General features: G+C 36.7%; 2 protein-coding genes across 7 annotated transcripts in view; both read left to right on the top strand.

The window, feature by feature from the left end:
* Positions 1-13,198, top strand: kif2a (kinesin family member 2a). Of its 4 annotated transcripts, none has more exons than XM_084087707.1 (21): positions 1-227; positions 2,181-2,275; positions 2,705-2,827; positions 2,917-2,971; positions 4,882-5,013; positions 6,061-6,161; positions 6,300-6,395; positions 6,806-6,860; positions 6,977-7,139; positions 7,234-7,324; positions 7,520-7,583; positions 7,670-7,761; positions 7,999-8,141; positions 8,291-8,495; positions 8,621-8,731; positions 8,811-8,878; positions 9,153-9,236; positions 10,673-10,823; positions 11,599-11,700; positions 11,876-12,011; positions 12,122-13,198. In XM_084087707.1, exons 1-21 carry the CDS (start codon positions 167-169, stop codon positions 12,205-12,207), a joined length of 2,214 nt encoding a protein of 737 aa, XP_083943833.1. In that variant the 5' UTR covers positions 1-166; the 3' UTR covers positions 12,208-13,198. The 4 variants fall into 4 exon arrangements, with proteins under 4 accessions (XP_083943833.1, XP_083943834.1, XP_083943835.1 ...); XM_084087708.1 differs by having other exon boundaries at positions 2,161-2,275; XM_084087709.1 differs by lacking the exon at positions 9,153-9,236.
* Positions 13,199-13,830: 632 nt separating this feature from the next.
* Positions 13,831-23,396, top strand: part of cept1a (choline/ethanolamine phosphotransferase 1a) — a 13,450-nt gene continuing 3,884 nt past the window's right edge. Inside the window, exons 1-9 of one of the 3 annotated variants that reach the window (XM_084086628.1) lie at positions 13,831-14,084; positions 14,197-14,303; positions 17,661-18,076; positions 19,652-19,799; positions 20,348-20,489; positions 20,967-21,051; positions 21,351-21,482; positions 21,776-21,934; positions 22,800-22,925. In XM_084086628.1, coding sequence (XP_083942754.1) covers positions 17,726-18,076; positions 19,652-19,799; positions 20,348-20,489; positions 20,967-21,051; positions 21,351-21,482; positions 21,776-21,934; positions 22,800-22,925 — 1,143 coding nt within the window. In that variant the 5' untranslated portion in view covers positions 13,831-14,084; positions 14,197-14,303; positions 17,661-17,725. The remainder of the gene's footprint in view (positions 14,085-14,196; positions 14,304-17,660; positions 18,077-19,651; positions 19,800-20,347; positions 20,490-20,966; positions 21,052-21,350; positions 21,483-21,775; positions 21,935-22,799; positions 22,926-23,396) is intronic. The other 2 variants (XM_084086629.1, XM_084086630.1) reach the window with 2 other exon arrangements.

The following is a 23,396-nucleotide window of genomic DNA, read 5'->3' as shown; positions in this document are numbered from 1 at the left end:
GCGCACGCGCCCTGTACTCTCTCCCTTTATGTCTCGCGCTGTGGCCGCCTCCCGGTTTTGAGCAACACGGAACAACAAATGTGAAAAATTCAAACACAAACACTGTTTTTAGTTCCCACACGCCCCGCCGTCTATCTGACTATTCCCATCGTCCCATAAATGAGACATGGCGGCGACCTTCGGCAAGATCGTCGTGGGGATTTTTGTGGAGATAAAGCGCAGCGATGGTGAGTTCATATTTGGGTCGCTTGTAACCGTCCGTTAAAGTCGTTTCCCCGGTTCGGCTAACGGATGCTAACGTTACCTCACAAATACACAAGGCAGAAACGATAGTTTAGGTGGTTGAGCCTGGTATAAATCGATATATGGCGCTGAGTTTGGTCTGTTGCTGCTGGTTGCCGGGTAGTTAATGAGCTTGTGTCAATCAACAGTGCAACTGTCGGTTGACGTTAGCCACCTGCTAACCCGGGTGGAGTTTGTTTAGTTATTCGTAATGTGTGCGATTGTCTTTGATTTGAGCTCAACAACATCCATGTCTTATATTGGTAGGGAATATAATCATGGAAGTCCTGGCGATTCTGGATTTAAGTGGGTTAGCCATCTTAGGTCGTTTGCAAATGAATGAATGTTTTGTTTCACAGATTGGGTGTAAATAAGTGTGGAGAGAGGGAGGTTGCTGGGTTTACTCAAACCAGCTGGTTTAGCTTGGTAGTTTTGAGCCTTAAACTCACTGTAAGTTTTGATTCAGCTCACTTAAGTTCACACCAGCCACTCATTTGAAGTTATGATGACATCTGAGAGTTTACATATTCATAATAATATGGACAGATGACTCAGTAAATGTCATGATTTGAAGATGACAAGCAAGTTCCCTAAAAGTTATGTAATGTGGGCTCAGAGATTGATCGCATCCTAATGGCCAAAAGAAATGCTGACAGCAGAAGCTTGGGACTGGTTGCATTATATAGACAGACATGATTAGTGACTGATTTATATATATATATATATATATATATATATATATATACACACACATATATACATATATTACCAATATTCACAGTTCAATCACTCATAAATAGAACCAAATAAAGGCTTTTGCATGTGAAGAAGCCTATTTAATGTATTGTTTGGATAACTACTCAACTTTTTAAAGAACAGCAATTTATTTTAAGGTTAAAAATGTGGCCAAAGACGGATGAAACCTATTTTTCCCCTTTACAACTTTGCATAGATAACAACAATAGTAATACTACTACTGTTACATTATTCTTGTTGTTAAAGAATACAGTTCCATTGTAGTTAAAAGGTAATTCATTTAATGTTGTGTCAAAACCAAACACACATTGTTCTGAATATTTGTTATGGACACTTACAAATAGTCTGTATCTTATTGGTCATAAAAAGACAATACATTTGAGAGGTTTAATTAAGATTAAGACAGTAAATCTGCAATGACAATCAAATTAGTTCCTGCTGATTTCTCAGTACAGAAATGTAGATTTAGTAAAAACTAGTGTAGTTTGTGTCTTGTGAGCATTCAGTGGCATTTCATTGGTATTAGCATTAATACAGTGTTGAAGACTGTCAGAACAGATTATGATTTTATCTCTTTGAGAAGGCTGTGTTATATTTAACTTCATTTTGCAGCAAAGAAACGAATGAGCCTGGATCTGTTGACGTGTTAAACAAACCACTCCTGTCTCTTTGGGAAGTTTTGTGTATTGCGTAATAGAGATGACTGTTGTTGACTCTGAAGACGAGCAGTGCTTGTGACATTTTAAACAGAGGAGGTCTCTAGTGCCTTTTACTTAAAGCAGGGTCTTGACTTTTCTTTTGGCCTGATGTTGCATGCTGGGGTTTTAAATAGCTTGTTTTATGGCAGGATAATATGTGCTTTTTCCTGCTGATGCCGCTGTTGAATAATTGCAGGGATGGAGACGTGCGAGTAGGAATAGCTCTGCTGAATAATAGATGCGGAAACATGGCTGTTTGTTTTCGGTGATGCTCTGAGACTTTTCAGGAGTTGATGAGCACAACTTCTGATGCAGGTTTTTGCGTTCATGCCATCTTGTACATGACCTCTTCAAGATCCACTCAAACTTGTTTAAAATTTCAAAACATATGAATGAATGTTTTTCATTTGTCTTTCTCACTTAGAGCTGTTGGATTTCTTACAGGGCGAATACACCAGGCCATGGTGACCTCTTTGAATGAAGATAATGACAGTGTTACTGTGGAATGGATAGAAAATGGAGACACCAAAGGGAAAGAGGTAAGTCTAGTAGCCTCTCAGCTGCCTTTGTTATTAATTATGGATGGAACAACATTCTGGTGTTGTTAGGGTGCAGTATGCCCTCAGTCAGTGGACACGTGTCGTGTTCCTTTTAAATATGAATTCTGCAATCATACCCTGGCTGGCCTGTACCTTTTTTAATATTAGGACATTCTGTATGCTTTGGTATGAGCAGTGTTATTTTAGTTTAGAGATGCTATTATAGTTTTTATTACTATTTTGAATAAGTTTTTATTTTTATATTTTCCAATTTAGTTATTTTATTTTAGTTAACATTTATTTTTATTTCAAAAATGTGTTTTTAGGGTTTTAGTTTCAGTTTTAGTTAACTACAATAACCCTGGATAGAAGTGGTCCAAAAAAATGTTTTATTCTTGTAATTTTCACTTCTTTTTTTTTTTGTAACAGATTGATTTGGAGTGCATATTCTCACTAAATCCAGATGTTGCTGCAGAGGAAGAGATTTCCTTGAGCCCTGTTACACCACCGCCTCCTACACCCAGCTCTGTGAAAGTCAACAAAATCCCTAAGGTTTGTACAAGATCACAGTTAAATGTTGAGTTTGCACTCTAATTGTTTGCATCTTTTGAACCTTTTTGTACGCTTTTGTTTGTGTGCAGAATCGTAGAACTATTGCACCGGGAAGAAGTGAAATCCCATCCAGAGACAACAGAGGTATATTTGCTCTTATATGACTCATGATTAGTGCTGCACAATAAATCGGAATAATTTCTAAATTGCAGTTAGCCCATGTGCGATTATTAATCTTCTAAAGAATATGATTTAATTAAATAAATATGTAGTGTGCATGTGCTGGGTGTTTCAAAATGAAGGGGTGACGCATGCATGTGTCAGGCTCAGTGTGCTCAGTCTGAGGCTGTGTAGTTTTCAAAGATTGCACACTCCACAAGCACTTAATCTTGACAGGGTACTCTTGTATAACAGAATTCTAATATTCAGTGCTATAATTATTCTTTGAACCTTTAGACAAAATATTTTTAAAAATCTAAATAAATAAAGTTTGCATTTGTTTTTTGTTAAGTCATATTTGATACATCAGACTTTTATAGAAAAGAATATGGAGCCCACACTTCAGTTTTATTTAGAGGCCCTGAAATATGCAATTTGGTGCAGTTGTTGACATGGGCAAATAGGAAGATGAAATTCTGATAACTTGTAATGTAAATGAATGTGATCTTTATAACAGCATAGCAGACTACTACATAAAATGCATATACATCATTTGTCACTCCTTATTTTTTCCAATAATATGTCTTAGTAAGATTTAAGTTTTTATTGTGGGGGGTAAAACATACAATGCGATGCACCTGCTGTGTACAATAGGTTTTTCAGCAAAGTTTTAATCATGTTGAGAATTAGGGTGACCACAGTCTCGAAATTGGGAGCTTACAATACCATAATAGGTAATATAATACTAAAAATGCTATTGCTGTTTAAAAATAAATTTTTGCAGCCGTCATGTTCTAGCTAGAGCGGGAAAAATCCCAGCCAACGCATATACGTAGATAAGTATTTTTCTGCTGATGTCGACTGGACGGAGCAAAAGAATCAGTGTGGACCTCATCAAAGTCGTTAAATATAGCTACACCAGCCGGGACTTCATCTAGACACATTCTGGATAAGAAAATCAAACCTGCCACATCCAACAAAAAAATAAGTTCAAAATGCATTGAATTCGTTAAAAGCGCATTTAATGTTTGCATAGGCTAATAAAGGAAAATAAGACGCTATGAGCAAATTTATTTTTTATAAAATGTGATTTTTTTTACCTACTAATGTAAATCAATATTTACATAGTATAAAGGCCCGTTCACATCAAGAACAATAACTGTGAAGATAACGATAACAATATTAGTGTCCACACCAGCAAACGATAATGTTCTGTTTATTATAAGTGCACGCTCAGTTTTGTCGTCTGCCGCTTTAAATGCTCAAGCTCTTTAAAGTAGGACGGATTTTGATTGGCTGTCATTGTTTTTGTGTTCTCTGTGCCGTTATCGTTATAGTCATGGTCTGGACTCTGCTATTCTTATATATTTTGAATGATTTTTAGAACTGTGTCTTTATTTTTATAGTTTTCACTCTTGGTTTGAATGGTTCTTAATAGTAGAAAATGTATGTCTCACTACCGTGTTCCACATTTTCCCATAAAATCACATCTACTGTCCTGCTACAGAGCAATAACCAGGTGGTCACCCCATTAGCTGTAGAAATATGATATGGCAGGCTTTATAGGGTTAAAGTCAGCATGAAATTAACATTCACCCTATCTGTTTTCTAAATACATTTTATTGATCTTACTGTGAATGATAAAAAAAAGTAAAATCAACAATTTTGACAGCAATATCATAATTTGTAATCAAAATGTCAACTTTTATTCAAATTAAATTACTTGTCTCAGCATACTACCATACTATGCTGGCTGGGCTGTGTTTCAAAATTTTGAAAGCTGTCTACCTGAGTGCCATTTTTGTGCATTATAGGCATGTTTGAGTGCTCCTGTTAAGTTTTCAGACATAGTCTGACTGTGATTTGCTGACTCTTATATGTGTTCTGTTGTAAAGTTGTCTCGACTCGGGCACGGCCGGCCCAACAGCAGCAGCAGCAGCCAGAATCAGCACCCCCTCCACCTGCACAACAACCCTCTCAGCCCACACAGAGCCAGACCCAAAGAGAGCTAATTCAGCAACAGAACGGTAATATGACACTCCTCAGTGCTTTTCAGTCTGTTCATGTCAACCCCCTTTTCCCCATAGGAAAACTCTGAAAGCCAAACTGAGGCCTCCTGCAGAGGATGCATGTCATGCATAAAGACAAAGCATCCTTTTGGAGTCTTTATTTTGCAGTAAACCTAACCTTGATCATCTGTTTGTGTCTTGGCTCAAATCTTGTGGGGTGTGGTTTGGACACCCCAGCCGTCCCTCTGAATGTCAGTGACCGTCTGTGGCAGCCTTGACATGACTCTGAACTGTCCTGATTAATCCTCTTGCTTTGAATTTATGAAGCTTACAAGAGTCTGTCTGCCGAATTAATCTGGAATCAAAATGCTCAACCTGTTTTATGTGCGCCGCACGATACTGCACATCCTTTGGCCAGAACTACAAGCTTTCTTGACTGATTTGCTTGTTTATTGATTCACAGATGTGTTGTGATTCTCTCTTAAACAATTCTGAATTGATCTGATCCATGCAGTGTCTATTGTCAGGTTATTTCAGTCATATTTTAGTTTATGTATGCCCCTATGCTATTGATACAAAATTGAGATGCTTAGACAATAATTTTGGAATTAGATCATAACTCTCCGAAAGTCAAATCACCAGGTGTCTAAAAATTCCTACCCATAGTTTAGTGTTGCAATATGAGTCATTGTTCAAATTGCACACTGTTTTTATGTAAAGTCTGAATGAATATTAATGACTGTTATGTGGCCTAATCTTTTATTCCATATTCTACTGATACTATTGTTTGCAAGTAATAGCAGTCATTTCAGATATGAGGACAATCAAGAGCGCATAGATAAATGACTTTGGAAAAGGCTTGCTCATAGAATAGAGCTCTTTTAAGATGGAGAGGGCTGTTGGCGCTACCATGTGCCAGCTGCCAGAGGCTCTGGCTTGCCTCTATAGCCACTCTGTCTACACAAATACACACTTTTTTTAGAGGGAGATACAGTGGGAGGGGGCGGGTTGTTAGAGAGGAAGCGATTGTTGGCTTTGTTAAAATGGAATTGTGCTCTCTAACAGCAAGGAGGAAGTCGAACTGTGTGAAGGAAGTGGAAAAATTGCAGGAGAAGAGGGAGCGGCGCAGGATACAACAACAGGAACTAAGAGAGAAGCGAGCACAGGTGAGACTTCTCATCTTTCTGTCATTATATCTCTCTGCCTTGTCTCTAAGCTTCTAATTGTAATGTGTTTCTCAGGTTTGACTAATAGATTATTTCACCTGATGATGTCCCTATTGTGAATGTGCTTTTGTTTTGAAGGAGATTGATACAACGGTTCCGAACTATGAAATACTTCAGATGATCAGAGACTTCAGAGCAAGTTTGGACTATCGACCACTAACCACGACAGATTTGGTAGGTATTAATAAAGAAATATCTGGGTAATATTTAATTAAAAAAAAAAATTTGAGCTTAAATGAAATTTTATTAAAAAAAAACAAAAACGGATATTACCATCTTATATTTTTCCTTATTTTCTTTATGATGGTAATTGTTATTTAATTTATTATTCATTGTTTTATTTTTATTTTGATGATTATTTATTCCGCAAATTTTCTCTATTTGAGTTTGGGTTGGATTCACATTTTAATGATGATGATGATAATTACAGTAATACTGAAAACAAAATTACAATGTTTCATATTATTATAAAAATCTATTAATAAGAAAAAAACGATAACCTGCAATATTTTAGAATTCAGTCTTAGGTTTGTTTGTTTGTCTTTTCTACTTTGAGAAGTAAAACGTAATTCATGTTTTGACAGATTGAAGAGCACAGAATATGTGTTTGTGTTAGGAAACGACCCCTCAATAAAAAAGGTAATGCCTCAGAAAGGCCAATTGGTTTACTTTATTTTTTTTTAAATAAGATAAACCTTTTTTTAATTTTTGATTGACTTATGTATTTTGTAATTTATTTCTCATTTGTGTTGTAGAGTTGACAGTAAAGGACCTAGATGTGATCACTATTCCAAGTAAAGATGTTGTCATGGTTCATGAACCAAAACAGAAGGTGGACCTGACTCGATACCTAGAGAACCAAACATTCCGCTTCGATTATGCCTTTGATGACAGCACAACAAATGAAATGGTTTACAGGTAGAGGATCATTCATTGCTCATGAAACAAGAATATTTCTCAATATAATTGATCATTGTCAGAGGAATATAACTTCTATCTGCTCTCTCCAAAGGTTTACTGCAAGACCTCTTGTAGAAACCATATTTGATAGAGGAATGGCCACATGCTTTGCTTATGGCCAAACAGGAAGTGGAAAAACTCATGTAAGAAGTGTTTATTTAATATAATTGAGATTTTTAAAAATCCTGTTTGGATAGTTGCTACAAAAAATACCACAATACCTGTACTGCTCATTTTATATATATATATATACATATATATATATATACATACATACATACATGCATACATATAAATAATAATTGGACGTAAAGCTCATCAATTCCTTTTTGTTTTAGACCATGGGTGGAGATTTTTCAGGAAAGAACCAGGATTGCTCTAAAGGAATCTATGCATTAGCTGGTAATTGATGTTTATTTGGTCCTGTAATTTATTTAATCTTGTAATTTCATTCAAACAACTCGTTTATATTTGTGTCGTGCACACAGCTCGAGATGTTTTCCTCATGCTGAAGAAACCAAACTATAAGAAGCTGGATCTTCAGGTTTACGCAACGTTCTTTGAAATTTACAGTGGAAAGGCAAGTGGCTTTGAGTTACATTCGCTTTCCGTTAATTGAAAATGTGTACCATTTGAAGAATTGTATGCATTTGCTAGATGACTGGATTATTTTCATTTCACAAAATATGTCCATTCATTGATTTGTTTTTGATTATCAGGAGTGTTATTTTAGAAAACTGATGACTCATGGCTGTGATGTGAACTAAAGCCTATTTTTTAAAAAGGACAATTCGTTTAAAGTCTTTGTCTTCTATAGGTATTTGATCTGTTGAATCGGAAGGCTAAGCTGCGTGTGCTAGAAGATGGAAAGCAGCAGGTGCAAGTGGTTGGGCTTCAGGAACGTGAGGTCAAATGCACTGAGGACGTCCTCAAACTCATTGAAATGGGAAACAGCTGCAGGTAATACTCGCTGGGTAAAGCAATTAACATGTACACTGAATTATTTGCTGCTGATTAAAATATGCATATCTCTAAATCGTTTCCAAAATACGATTCATGATCTTTGGTGTGTAATTGGTCCTGAATTTTCTTCCTATTTACCATTTCAGGACATCAGGTCAGACCTCAGCCAATGCCCACTCGTCCCGTAGCCACGCCGTCTTTCAAATCATACTACGAAGGAAGGGCAAGATGCATGGCAAATTCTCACTCATTGATCTGGCGGGCAACGAGCGTGGAGCGGACACGTCCAGCGCTGATCGGCAAACTCGTTTAGAGGGAGCCGAAATCAACAAGAGTCTGTTGGCTCTAAAGGTCAGCGCCTTAAAAATACCACACCAGAGCAAACTCTAGAGCATGGATTGGCAACCTTTTGGCCAAGAGGTGCGATTTTGAATTTTCAAGTTAATCATTGTGATCTTGCATGTCCCAAATATTAGGAATGTATCAGAGCTCTGGGCCGTAATAAGCCTCACACCCCATTCAGAGCGAGCAAGCTAACACAGGTCCTCAGAGACTCATTTATCGGTGAGAACTCCAGGACATGCATGGTAAGTTTGATTAAGCCCTCTTTCTCAAACATTGGGATTGGGAGTTGCACAGCTCTAATTGTGACTGTTGCCTGCTCAGATCGCCACCATCTCTCCTGGTATGGCCTCCTGTGAGAACACGCTGAACACTCTGAGATATGCCAACAGGTGAGGACATGGCACTGTGTTGTGCGTTTATGAAAAAGAACTCTCGCCAATGTAGCTTCTAGCTGGTTTTTTCTTTTTCAACCATTTTGAAGATATTTTAAATATCACTAAAAATGTTGCCTTTTAGTGTCTTTTAAAAAAAGTCTTTTTTTATTTACCAATGATTTGACATGCTGATGGGAAAAAGTCTTGTCGTAACTTGTCTCTCCTGATTGGCTGTGCTCTTCTCTTTCTCTCTTGCTGTTTTTCTCTGTTCTTTCTTGACTGTCTTCAGAGTAAAGGAGTTTGGGATTAGCCCCTCTGACATCCCCTTCTCTCAGGGGGGAGGAAGTCGCTCTGAACCGTCTCCTACCTATGAGTATGAGCACATGTCTATGCAGCTTCCCACCTTGTTCTCAGTCAGATACACTCCAGCAGTGTTGGGGAGTAACTAAAATAATAGTGATAAGTTATTAACTTCATTTATCAGTAGCATAATAGTTGCCAAACTGTTTTCAAAAATTTGGCTCTTTCATGGACGAGCATTTTTTCATCTCAAGTAGCGAAAAATGACAAACAAACCCCTAAATCATTCTTTTTTTAGTTATATTATATTGCAGTCTTATAACTAAAACTCAAAACCATAATTAGTTGATCACTCAAATGATGTTTAATTTTATCGAATCACTGTGTTCTGTTTAGGGATGTCAAAAGTATCACTACCTCAAAATTGGTATCAAGTATTGTCACAGTTCACTGGTATTGCTATCGACGACAACTACTATAATTTTTGTTTCATGAGAACCTTAGATCGGATTGTTCATTTCAGTGAATACTTCAAAAAAAGATTTACTGATTAATTTGACCCGCTCAGTAGTATCTTCATAGAATTTTACAGCTTGTTTGTATCAATATATTTAGTTAAATGCTGTTTATCCATGTGTTGTGTAAATGAGGGTGATTTATTAGTTGTTAGTGTAATTTTTTTTTACAGTAAATACTTCTCAGAAATAATACTGTTCTGATTCAAAATAATATAATCCAATAGATTTATTATAATTAAAGTCATTTCATTATAAATACAATCTTAAATTGATTACATTATGAGTGTAGCTTGTCTGGCAATTTCAAAGTAGCTTCCCCAGCACTGCTCAGTAGATAACCAACATCCCATGTTGGCTTTTAACTGATGCATGGAAAATAAATATTCATACACAGCAATGTGTATAACCACTGTCTGTTTCATTTTTAGACACATTGGCTGCACTCACGTCTCACACTAATGGTTGTGCTTGGTGTAAACATTTTTCATTTCCCCTCTGATGATCTGCTGTCATTTAATTTATCTAACCCTGGGAATGTCTGGCATTTCTGTGGTGCTTTTGTCCTTCCTTCTCCTTTAGTAATAACACCTATATTAATATTAATGCACATAAACACTGTACATAATTCGAAAAAATGAGATGACACCATAAACAGTTGGCGTTAACTGCACAAATGGCTACAAGTTGTATGACGCAATACAATTTAAAAAACAAACTGTTGTTCCTGTTTGTAGATTGTCACACCATGCTTGTTAAAAGTATAAAGCTTTAGACTTTTTGTACTAAATAATGTAAGGTTCTGTTTTAAATAAGGTAAGAGTATACAGTGTGACATCAGGTTACACTTTTTTTTTTTTAATAATTGTTCTATGTAGTAAGTACCCAGATTATATTGAAGCTTTTCAGTCCTGTGACCTGTGCATGGTGTCATTTAGGTCAGCATGATTGCTCTAAAAACATCATCATAAATGCTGTCAATCTGTGCATTTAGAGTGAAGGAGCTGACCGTGGATCCTAATGCTGTGACGGAGGGAATCCGCCCCAATGTCAACGCCATCAACCAGCTGGACATCATGGATGAGGATTGGGAGTTGGGTAACTCCCCTCAGAGAGATGACCTCAAACTGCTCTGTGAACAGAATGTAAAAACACATCTTTTTCTAATATTTACTCCACTTTAAAAATGCATGCTTGATGACATTATGACAACTACTACAATGTTATACTTTTTAGAAGTATATTTTGTGACCATCTGTCTACTTACAAGTGTGCTGCACACGTCCTAAAAAAAGCCAAAACATTTTGACACCCCCCCCCCCCGTCTGTGGCTGGCTGCAGTATAGAGGTTATGCGCAGAGAAACAAGTGCGCAGCCATGTTTAGAATTTTTTCTTTGAACTTCAGTTTTTGTGGTTGCTGTATATTTCTATGGAATTGCTGTCCAAGAGTAATTAGCTGGTGAAGTGGATTTACTTATTGTAGAGTTACTGAAAGTTATCATGAGCACTATAATGTTTGAAGCGGATGTCGTAACAAATGTCAGTTGACTTGGAAGATTTTAAAACGAGCTGTTCATTCATAAATCCGTAAGATCTCCATGCTGTGGAAATTCAAACCGGAAGACAGAACACAACGAGCACAGAAAGGGGGTGGGGCTAAAAGGACTATAGGTGATAAACCCTGCCATCTCAACTAAAAAAATTCAATCACACCTCAAATAATTTTAATTTTAGTATATTTTTTTAAATGTGTTTATAAAGGCTATATTTGTCATCAATGTATTCATGCTTTATAAAGATAAATATTGATAAATATTAGACAGGCAATCAATTGGTTGCCTCACTCTCCTTTTAGATGCCGTGGATCATACACCTCCTTATTATAGGTGTGATAAAAGCTTGTGTTTGAATATTGACAGGAAGAGGAAGTCTCCCCTCAGCTCTTCACGTTCCATGAGGCAGTGTCTCAGCTGGTGGAGATGGAGGAGCAGGTTTTGGAGGACCACAGGGCTGTGTTTCAGGTGTTTGTTTAACTGTGCTTTCACTCTAGAGCTTTTTAGGCTATTTTATGTCAGCGTTTGGTTTGCTGTGCTTGCTTTTTTTTCTGTTTATTTAGCCTATACTTTGATAAGCTTCTGCCCCAAAACTGAAAAAGGGAATTGCTATTGATGATGTTCACACTGTGTGTGCTGACAGGAGTCTATCAGGTGGCTTGAGGACGAGAAGGTTCTCCTGGAGATGACGGAGGAGGTGGACTATGATGTGGACACCTACTCCTCTCAGCTCGAGCAGATTCTTGACCAGAAGATCGAGATCTTTATTGAGCTCCGTGGTAATGCATTTACCTTGAATGGATTTTTAGTTTTTCCTTTAATCAGAAGAGTTCGATGTTTTCCTGATGGAATGGAGTATTAATGGATGTGTGTCTGCTTGTATTATCAGATAAAGTGAGGTCATTCCGATCTACGCTCCAAGAAGAGGAACAAGCCAGCAAGCAGATTAACCCCAAGCGGCCCCGCGCGCTGTAGCCTGGAACTTGCTCGTGGAGTAACAACAAATACAAGAGTCTTGTAGGCTTCATGATAGTATTCAGAAGTATTCTGAAGAAACTCTTTCCTACTTTCACATGTGAAATAACGCATTAGGTGATTCTCTTACAAATCAGCAGAGGATAAATAAGGGGATTTTGCTCATCATTAAAACCCTTGATGAATGATTGAAATTCTGAGGAAAGTGTTAGATTTTTTTTTTTTTTTAGTATTGATTTTATTTATTTACTTTTTCATTGTAGGTTAAGGGTACCGATTTGTATCAGTTGATACATTTTCTACCCTTTGGGGGGGTTTTTTGTTTTGTTTTTAGTTGTACCACTGAAATCCTTCCTTCGAAGTTGTTCTTAATTGTATGCATGAACACTCAGCAACTGATTATCACTCCGTTCCCAGCATGACTGACTTGGTTCATCTGCACTTTAAATAACCTTGTTTTCTGATGGTCCGTTTGCCATACTCGGCACGGTGAAGGTTTCTGTTGATTGGCTGTTAGAGCATTTTACTCCGTTTCACCTTGCCATTTCTTGAAGGCATACTAATTGAAGTTTAAGATGTTCTCAAAGAAGCATTTAATGCACTGGGTAAAAAAAATGTTGAGGTTATGTGAATGAATGTGAGAATATTCAGCAGTCATGTTAGTTTGTTGGTTTCTCAAAGACCGCTATTCCTTTTCCACATACTATTCTCTTTGCCGTCTCTCTCATCTGTTTATCTGTAGAATGCTTTTGTGCCATATCATGTTTCCTTGTGGAAAGGAAGTTAACAGTCCACCAAAACACTCTTCCCTTGGTGTTTTACTTTGAAAACTTCCCAACATTCTCACATTGCCTATTAAAATGTGTAAGTGTATTAAATTACAGCAAGATTCTCATAACAAATAGGGAATACCACTTATTCGCTGCTGATGTTTTCAGTGTTGGCACCTCTCAACTCAGTGGTTGCTAAATAAAGAGTTATTCAACAAAATTCTGCCTTTTTATCCTGTTTCCTTACTTTCCTTTTGATTACTGTTTTTAAGAGTACTTAAACTGTGAAAAATAGTTTATTCAGTTTATTAAACTGGGAAAAAATTGTTTTATTCAAGAGATTGTGGCGACTATCCAATAAGGTTGAGAACGAAAGTGACTCAAGGGTAATAAGTAGTGTAAAGATTAAGTTAATTATTAAAATGAAAAAGCATAGATAGATGCCATTTGAGTGAATGCAGTTCCGAAGTTATTGTCCTAGGGGGCGCTGTTTTATAATTTGGTCCTGTTACACTGAGCTAAAAGGAAAGAAAGTTTATTTTTGTAATTTAGTTTTTGTACATAAACAAATAGAACAATAAGGGCAGTATGAAAAGCAATAAAAGCCCTAGGCCAAACTATACGTACCGTCACATTTCACTATTAGTTTATATTACCCTTTCATTTCAAGCAATGGGTTTTGTACGCATTGCTGACATCTATAAGAAACCTAACTAACACTTTTTGATTCTTTACGAATTAATGACTGTTCATTTTTTGATTCCACATTTAAATAATGAAATAAAAAAATGAACAGATCTGATTAATGTAATTTAAATTATATTTTATATTTTTCTTTTATTTTGAAATGCGTACTTCCGGAAGGTGTTGTCGTTTCTTTATTGAAGCGTTTTTCACGCCTCTGCATCTCATCCACGCCGTTTGCGCTGCCGTCGGTTAACGATCCTTCACCAAAGCCTCTCCCCCTTCATGCGAACGGTTGTTCGTCTTGGCATTTCCTCATCTAAGTTATTTATCATTTATTTACGAATTCAACTTTTAGCATCACACGGGCATCTCCAGGGTAATGCTGCGAGGAGAGAAGACATCTTCACCACTTAAACAAAGGTACTGTTGTTCACAACTTTATTAATCACGCTGCCTGTAAAAATGTGTTTATGTAATTACAATTATAAACGTAACGTTATATCACATTTCTGTTGCCTGACACGTTTGACAGATCGCCATCAAGTTGACGACGTCACTCATCCTGCTATCAAGTTGACGTCATCATCCAGTAGAAGGATTTTAATGGGCTGTTACAGATCTCATAAATACAGTCAACTGGTGAGTTCTTCATAAAACATACAAGACTGATCAATGTCACATTGCAAGGGTTTGGTTTTATTAGATCCCAATGAATCATTTCTCTTCTGTCCTGCCCTTTTTCTTTAGTATCAGGTGTATTTTAGGGTGGCATGTATTGTTGAGCTCAACCGAATTTTATTAATCACAATGACAATGCGTTTACTGTTTAATTATTTATATCACATTTATAATATTACCTGAAATAAAAATGTATGTAAAATGTGATAGGGACTGTGAAGATCATAAATAGGTTTTTTTTTTTTAGCTTAATATTTTTAGAGGCCTCAAATTAAGTAACTTATAAAAGCATGGTAGAACATCTGCTATAATGAAATCTGAATTGTGTGTGTATATATATATATATATATATATATATATATATACAGTCATGTGTAAAAGAAAGCTTGAATTCTATGGTTTTCAAATCAGGACGACATAACAAAAATCATTGGTCCTTGGCAGGTCTTAAAATTAGGTAAATACAACCTCAGATGAACAACAACACATTCACATATTACACTGTGTCATTATTTATTTAACAAAAACTAGGCCAAAATGGAGAAGCCATGTATGAAAAACTAAGTTGCTGTCAGGTGCTACTAATCAAATGTCTTTGATTAACTGATCATCAGCAAGCATGACCAACTATATAAAAGCAGTAGTTTTTGGCAGTTTGCTGGTCTGGTGCATTTAGGTGTGTGTTAACACAATGCCAAGGAGGAAAGACAACAGCAGTGACCTTAGAGAAGCAATTGTTCCTGCGCATCAATCTGGGAAGGGTTATAAGGCCATTTCTAAACCATTTGAAGTCCATCCTTCTACAGTGAGGATTATTCACAAGTGGAAAACATTCAACACAGTTGATAATCTTCCCAGCAAATTCACCCCAAGGTCAGACCGTGCAATGCTCAGAGAAATCACCCAAAAGCTATATCTCAAACTCTACAGGCCTCATTTAACATGTTAAATGTTAAAGTTCATGACAGTACAATCAGAAAAAGACTTGCCAGGAGAAAGCATCCAAGACGAGACGAAAGTGGAGATGTTTGGCCAAAATGCACAGCGCCATATTTGGCGAAAACTAAACACTGCATATCACCACAAACACCTCATACCAATTGTCAAGCACTGTAGTGGAGGGGTGATGATTTGAGATTGTTTTGCAGCCACAGGACCTGCTGGGCACCTTGCAGTCATTGAGTCGACCATGAACTCCTCTGTATACCAAAGTATTCTAGAATCAATTGTGAGGCCGTCTGTCCGACAGCTAAAGCTTGGCTGAAATTGGGTCATGCAACGGGACAATGATCCAAAACACCAGCAAATCTACAACAGAATGGCTGAAAAAGAAAAGAATCAAGATGTTGCAATGGCCCAGTCAAAGTCTAGACCTCAACCAGATTTAAAGCTGTGGCGGGAATCTTGAGAGAACTGTGTATAAAGAAATGCCAGCAAACCTCAATGAACTGAAGCAACATTGTGAAGAAGAGTGGGCCAAAATTCATCTACAATGATCTGAGAGACTGAAAAAGTCCTACAGAAAACAATTACTTCAAGTTATTGCTACTAAAGGTGGTTCTACAAGCTATTGAATTTTGTTAAATAAATAATGACACCGTGTAATATGTCATGGTTCATCTGAGGTTGTATTTACCAAATTTTAAGACCTGCTAAAGACTAGATGATTTCTTATTTTGTACTCTATGAATTTATATAGCGCCTTTCAAGAACCTAAGGACACTTTACATAATGTTGATGGATACAAATATATAATCAGAATACAACAATATGAACAGGCAGACAGACAGTGATCCTATAACATACGAGACAGCAACCAAAGTAAGCATTGAAATTGAAAGTAGACAATCAGAATCAGTTTATCAAAACATAATGTAAATCAATTATTTTTGAGATCAGTTTTAAAGGTCTGGAGTGAGGAGACAGCACTGAGGTTTTGTGTGGGAGATTGTTTAGGAGCTGAAGTGCTGAATGCCCTACCACCAGCAGTAGATAGTTTGAACTTAAGTACTGCAAGCAAGTTCTCAGAACTCGATCTCAGAGTACGGGCAGGGACATGAGGGTGTATTCATTCTGAAAGTTAAGAAGGTGCTAAACCATGACAAGCTTTGAAAACTAGGACAAGTATTTTAAACTGAAAGTGAAAGATAACAGGGAGCCAATGCAATTGCTGTAGAATGGGAGTGATGTGAGCTGATTTTTTGTTAAATGTAAGGGCATGAGCAGCTGAGTTTTGAATTAATTGCAAACAATCAAGGGCTTTAGTGGGTAGGCCTTAAAACAAAGAGTTGCAATAGTCCAGACGTGAGGTTATAAAAGCATGGACAACTGTTTCAGCATCTTTGAGGTTTAACGAAGGTCGTATACGGGCAATTTTATGAAGATGGAAAAAAACAAGACTTAACAAGCTGATTGATATGGGGTTTAAAGCATAATTTAGAATCAAATAGTACCCCAATATTGCTTCTAGTAGGTGAAGGATAAACCATAACACCGTCAATATGAATTGAGAAGTCATGTTGGGTGGAGACAAGGGATTAGGGCCTACTTCTGTTTTTTTGTGTTTTTTTCAGTATTCAGTTTTAAGAAGTTTTTTAGCCATTATACTTTGAGATCATAGCCAAGATGTAATTGAAGGGGGAGGAAAAACAGAATTAGGCTGAGCAGTAAGATAGATTTGTGTATCATCAGCATAACTGTAGAACTTAAGACCATGACGCCAGATGATCTGACCCAGAGGAAGCATGTAGATTAAAAATAGAAGTGGACCAAGAACAGATCCTTGAGGCACTCCACGGGAAACAGTGACAGAACAAGATTTGTGTTTATTAATGCTAATGAATTGTTGCATGTCTGAGAGATATGAGCTTAGCCACTGAAGGACAGTTCCAGTAATACCAATAGCAGTTAGATGAGATAGGAGTACAGAATGGCAAACCGTATCAAAAGCTGCACTCAGGTCCAAGAGGACCAGAAGGCTGAGGACACCAGTATTAGAGGTCATTCACTACTCTTAGAAGAGAAGTCTCTGTACTGTGGAGAGGACGAAAGCCGGACTGAAATGGTTCATGCAGATTGTTTTTGTCCAAATGGATATTCTCTGTTGTCCCTGAGTAATACATTAAACTATGGATAGAACTATAGATTTTTTCAGATCTTAGTGCAACTTGTTCTTTGTATGGAAATCATTTACTAAATAGCAGTTAACTATTACTCCACCCCACAAAAACATTTAGTTAAATATCAATTCCTGTTTTCCAGTGGTGTCTAGAGTTGTTCCATATTAATTTCTGCATGCTAATGGTTGTGTTCCCATAGATCTAATCCCATAAACTCATTGTGGATTAGTCACTCACCACATCCACACAGATCCTCAGAGAAGCATGAGCTCACACAAGAGACCTGTCCGGGCTCAGCCCGATTCTGAAACCAGTTCCTCTGTGGCCCGTGACCTGACCGTGACAGGTGGAGAAGAGTGCTCCGGTCTCCTGACCAAGCTGATGGAGCTTCCCGTATCCCGTCTGTCCCGGCAGCAGCTGAAACGGCTGGAGGATCATCAGTACAGCAGTGCGGGACGGTCCCTCATGGAGTCCTTCATGCAGGGATACTGGTGCTGGCTGGTGAGCAAAGTGCCTCTCTGGATGGCTCCGAACCTCATCACTATAGTGGGACTTGCTACCAATATTATCACCACTCTGATACTGGTATACTACTGCCCTACTGCCACCGAACAGGTATGCTCATGCTTTACTTAAACGATCACTGTTTCAGTATATTGGATTATTGGTTTAAATGGATCAACTACAAATCACCTCCTAATTAATTTTATTTTCACCTACTAACAGTGGTATAATGCAGACTATCAACATATAGTTCAGTTTAAAGGAGTTAAGCAGTTATTTTAATTATTATTAATTATTTTAATATGAGTTTTAGTCTAATTATCAATATTTAGCAGCATTTGCAGTGGTCACCATTAGGTCTTAGTCATTTTTGTTGATTTTAATATCAGTTATGAATATTTAGTAGGTGTTACAGTAGTCACCAGTAGCATTTGGTCTCTTTTGCTAGTTTTAATATCAGTTTTAGTCTAATTCTAAATATTTAGTGGTGATTGCAGTGGTCATTATCAGGACATTGTCTTTTTGTTTATTTTAAAATTGATTTGAATCTAATTTTGAATATTTAGTAGCTTTTGCAGTGGTCACCATTTGTTGTTGTTGTTGTTGTTGTTCAGTTCAGTCCAGTTCAGTCTACTTATGAATATTTAGTAGCTTTTATTGTAGTCAGGGACTTTTTCAGTTGATTTTATTTTAATTATGAATATTTAACAACCCGCTATTGCATTAGGAAATGTTTTTTGTACTATAGTTTTTAGTCTAATAATTATGAATATTAAATAGTTATTGCAGTGGTCATCATCAGGACATTGTCTTTTTGTTGATTTTAATATCAGTTCAGTCCACTTGTGAATATTGAGAAGCTATTATTGTAGTCACCATAAGAATATGGTCTTTTTAGTTTGTTTAGATCGATTTTAATCTAACAATGATTTAGTAGCTATTACAGTGGTTACCATTAGGACATGACATTTTTGATGATTTATAATCAGTTAATTATGAATATTTAACTTCTGTTACAGTGGTCACCATTAGAACACTGTCTCTCTTTTTTTGTCCTTTTATGTCAGTTTTAGTTTCATTATACATTTTAAATTGTTTTAGGGGTCACAATTAGGACATGACCTTTTTGTCAATTTTTATATCAGTTTAATTCCATTTATGAATATTTAATAGCTATTGAAATAGTCACTAGTAGGATGTGGTCTTTTAATATCAGTTCTAATGTAATTATGAATATGAAGTAGCAATTGCAATAAAGTCTTGGCTTTGCATCTTACCCTGCCTCACATGTAGTCTATGAAGGCCATACTTTATAATATTCTGAGCTCTACCGAGGAGATAATTGCTGTGGTCTGTTTAAACAGCGTGATAAGATACTGTGTATTGTCAGACAGCTTGTTCTGTCGGCTGTAACAGTCTCTGTTTATCAGATATAACGGTCTTATGGGTCCTGCTGCTATGGAAAACATTATGACAATGTGGAAACCACAGTCTGCAATACGACACTCTCTCTCTCCATGTACCATTAGTATTTATTAGTGATAAAAGAACAACTTAATGTCCACCTTTGTGGCTGTTAGTATGAAGTTGAATGTTGGTCATTGGCTCACAAATTCCTGTGAAAAGCATCCAAGTACTCGACAGAAATTTAAGCCTGTTTTATTTAAATTTGTCTGTCTTTTTCAGGCACCAACGTGGGCATACTTAGCCTGTGCTTTGGGTCTGTTCATCTACCAATCACTGGATGCCATAGATGGGAAGCAGGCACGACGGACCAATAGCAGCACGCCACTCGGCGAGCTGTTTGACCACGGCTGTGACTCCCTTTCTACAGGTCGGCTCACGTTTGTGTATGCAAATACAGTCGGCTACTATTATAATATATTTCTTGGCATTACTAAAATAACATCTAGACTATTATTTAATTTAGATTTTATTTTATTTTTTAATTGTGGAAAAATAACTTTGCTAATTCTTTTCCATTTCTGTTAGATTCACATTTATTTGAATAGCGCTTTTCACATATCACATTACATATCGTTTCAAAGCAGCTTTATAGAAAATGCATGTTTCTACTTTACAAATAAGAGTTGTTTCAATGTAATGTCCATATGACAGAAAGGTACAGTTCTAAGTTTATACAAATCATGGGTTAGCTAAAATGATGTATTCATTTAAGCAGAAACAATGAGTATGTTAAGGCAATGATTGCATGGATCTGATGTACACTGCTTTGTTTTCCATCTCTCATACAATGTTAAAGTAAGTTTATAATCATATTTTTGGCAAGATTTCTGTGCATCCCTAAATAGATGGCCATATGTACATGCCAAATGTCTTACTGAAGCCTGTATTGTTGTTTTCTGTCTTTCTCTGATGCAGTGTTTGTGATCCTGGGCACATGTATAGCAGTTCAGATGGGTACTCACCCTGACTGGATGTTTTTCTGTTGTTTTGTGGGCATGTTCATGTTTTATTGTGCCCACTGGCAGACGTATGTTTCTGGAACACTGCGCTTTGGCATGTGAGTGAAAACTCGCCTTTTTTATCAGAATTCATGGCTCCTGTACTTCACTTTCAGTACACAAAGATTTAGATTAGGGAACACTATTCACTGTTACCTAGTTGCTTATAAGCATGCATTTTACTAGCATATTGGCTGTTTATTTGTACTTGTAAAGCACATAATAATACCTTATTCTGCATGACCATATTCTACATCCCGTAATCCTACCCCATATCTAAATATAACCACTACAACGACAGCAGTAATTAGAAGTTTATTGAGGGGAAAACTCCTCGTTAATAGTGAATATGTGTTCCCTAATCTAAAGTGTTACCCAAATATTATATTTGAACGGTCTGGTCTACTCATGGGAAACCGGCAGTTTTCAGACTGCTGTTGTACTGTTGATAAAGCACTACAGATAAAAAGAATGAGATTAATACATAACTAACTTTATTTCTTCTTTTAATCTCTCTTTGCTCTCTGCTTGTGCAGAATTGATGTGACTGAAGTACAAATCTTCATTATAATCATGTACTTACTGGCTGCCATTGGAGGAACAGCTTTTTGGCAATCTGTGGTAATTTAAATCAATCTTAATTCTTTCAAATTTTTGTCAGTTGATTAAAGCATATGCTCAAGGTCAAATGTGCTTAATCTATATATAATGATCAGGAAATCTCTAGCTTGCTGCATGTGTTGAGGGAAATGCAGAATCCCTTACATTTTAAACATTTACGGCCCGGTCACACCAAGAACGATAGATATGTTAGTGTCCACACCAGCGGATTATATCATTCTGGTTATTAGCACATGCTGCAGTATATGCTGCTATATATAATGAAACAGGACATCAGAGATTTGTTTTTAATCTTTCAGATCCCTGTGATGAATATCCAGGCTAAAATAGTACCAGCCCTTTTCACTCTTCTGGGTGCCATTTTCTCCTGCACAAACTACTTCCGGGTTATTTTCACAGGTGGAATGGGCAAAAATGGATCAACTATTGCGGTAAGTTAAAGCTAAAGTGTGTGGAAAAAAATACAAAAAGATGAAAATAAAAATTACAATGTCTTTTAATATTTTTCTGTTATTTCATTTAATTTTAATTCTGTTTAATTAAGTAACCTGTTTTTTTAATTGAATTAACATTTGATAATTATATATTTTTTAAATAGTATGTGTCAGGCATTTTTATAAATACATGAGTTGCACTAAATAAAAAATAAAAAAGAAGCTTGTTACTATATGAAGTCTAAATTAGTGGCACAACTTTTTTATTATTTTTTTTATTTTTTTATTAGGGAACAAGCGTTTTGTCTCCATCCTTCCATATAGGAGTGGTCATCACACTTGCTCTAATGATCTATAAGAAGTCATCGGTGCAGCTCTTTGAGAGACATCCCTGTCTATACATCTTAGCATTTGGGTTTGTCTCGGCCAAAATCACCAACAGACTGGTGGTAAGTTTATGGCATCATTATACTGTATTTATTTCAGCTTCACTAAATAAGTACTCTAATAAATTGCTCCTAACACATGAATACTACTGGCAGATTATAAGGCATCAGAAACAATAAACTAAGTGCAATGTACTGTTGTCAAAAATACTGATACTGAGCTTCCAATACAGTTTCATTTGCTCCAGGTGAATGTTGGTGTTACGAGGCTTGAATTTCGGCGTGAGATTGCACGTATTGCTCATAATTTTACTCATTCCTGCAGATTTTGTGCTGATACCCAAAGTGCGTGCACATAAACCCGCCTCACAGTAGCTACTAAATTTATTTATTTTTCCGCTGCTTATTGCGCTTAAACAGTCAAATACACACAATGCCATAATGTCAAAATGCCGGCGAGGATTCACATGAACACAGTCATTTATGTATTTAAGTGAACGTAAACAGTTGAGAAAGAAAACGCATGCGTAACAGTATAATGGATCCGTGCGTCAGGTCTTAAAGTGACAGCAGCCTAATATCCCTGCTGCCAAATTATGAGAGAATATTAAAAATATCTATATGGCTAGTAACTTTGGAAAACCACTAGCCACACTTGTTGGTGAGCAAAAAAGTTAATGTCAGGCCCTGCCTCTACCTGACCTTTTGGCCTTAGCTTGCTGTTTATAACTGGTAGGAAGAATTATGCCTTGAGCTGCACGCAAGCATAAAATTGCTGTTAGTAAGATTTTCTGCACATTTTAGCATAAATAATTGACATTGTTGTCTGTAGTTCATATCTTTTAAATATCTCAATCTGTCAGACTCGAGCTGCATTAGTATCAGTTAATCTGAATGTCACTAAAATCACGTCTGGTTTGTTTTCCAGGTTGCTCATATGACAAAAAGTGAAATGCCGCGTAATGACCTGGCCTTCACCGGACCAGCGCTGCTGTTTCTGAATCAGTACTTCAACAGTTTCATTAATGAGTACTGTCTTCTGTGGGTCGCTCTGGTACGTTCAGGATCTGTCTGAAAACATTGATTCTCCTCGCTCTTTTGAAATAAAGAGCTCAGTGTAGTATGCAGACATACTTTAACTTTCACATCGCAAAGCTACTTCCACGGTCTACTGAGACTGGTTATTGAAACTAAGTTGAAAAAAAGGTCATTCAGAGACAGTCAACTAAAATCACATTTAAAAAAAACATGAAATTAAAATTGACACTATTTACTTTCTTAATAAATGTCTCCCGGATGACATAATTAAACAACTATACACAAAATATTGATTTGAGTTTAAATATTTTATTAGCTCACCAAACGCAAAACTTCCACCTCTCATTGAACACCCTGTTTCACCTAGAAATATGTCTGAATACAGAAGCAAAATTGATTGTGAGTGAGGTTTCGCATTGAGTGCCCCAATTATGCTTTTTCAGGTATTACCTTTCATGTAGTGTTTAATATAGCTGTTTGGTAAAGG

Source organism: Abramis brama, assembly GCF_963993115.1.
Source record: "Abramis brama genome assembly, chromosome: 16".
NCBI lineage: Eukaryota > Metazoa > Chordata > Actinopteri > Cypriniformes > Leuciscidae > Abramis > Abramis brama.
The sequence above is the reverse complement of the archived record's forward strand: the minus strand, read 5'-3'. Positions and strand labels throughout refer to the sequence as shown.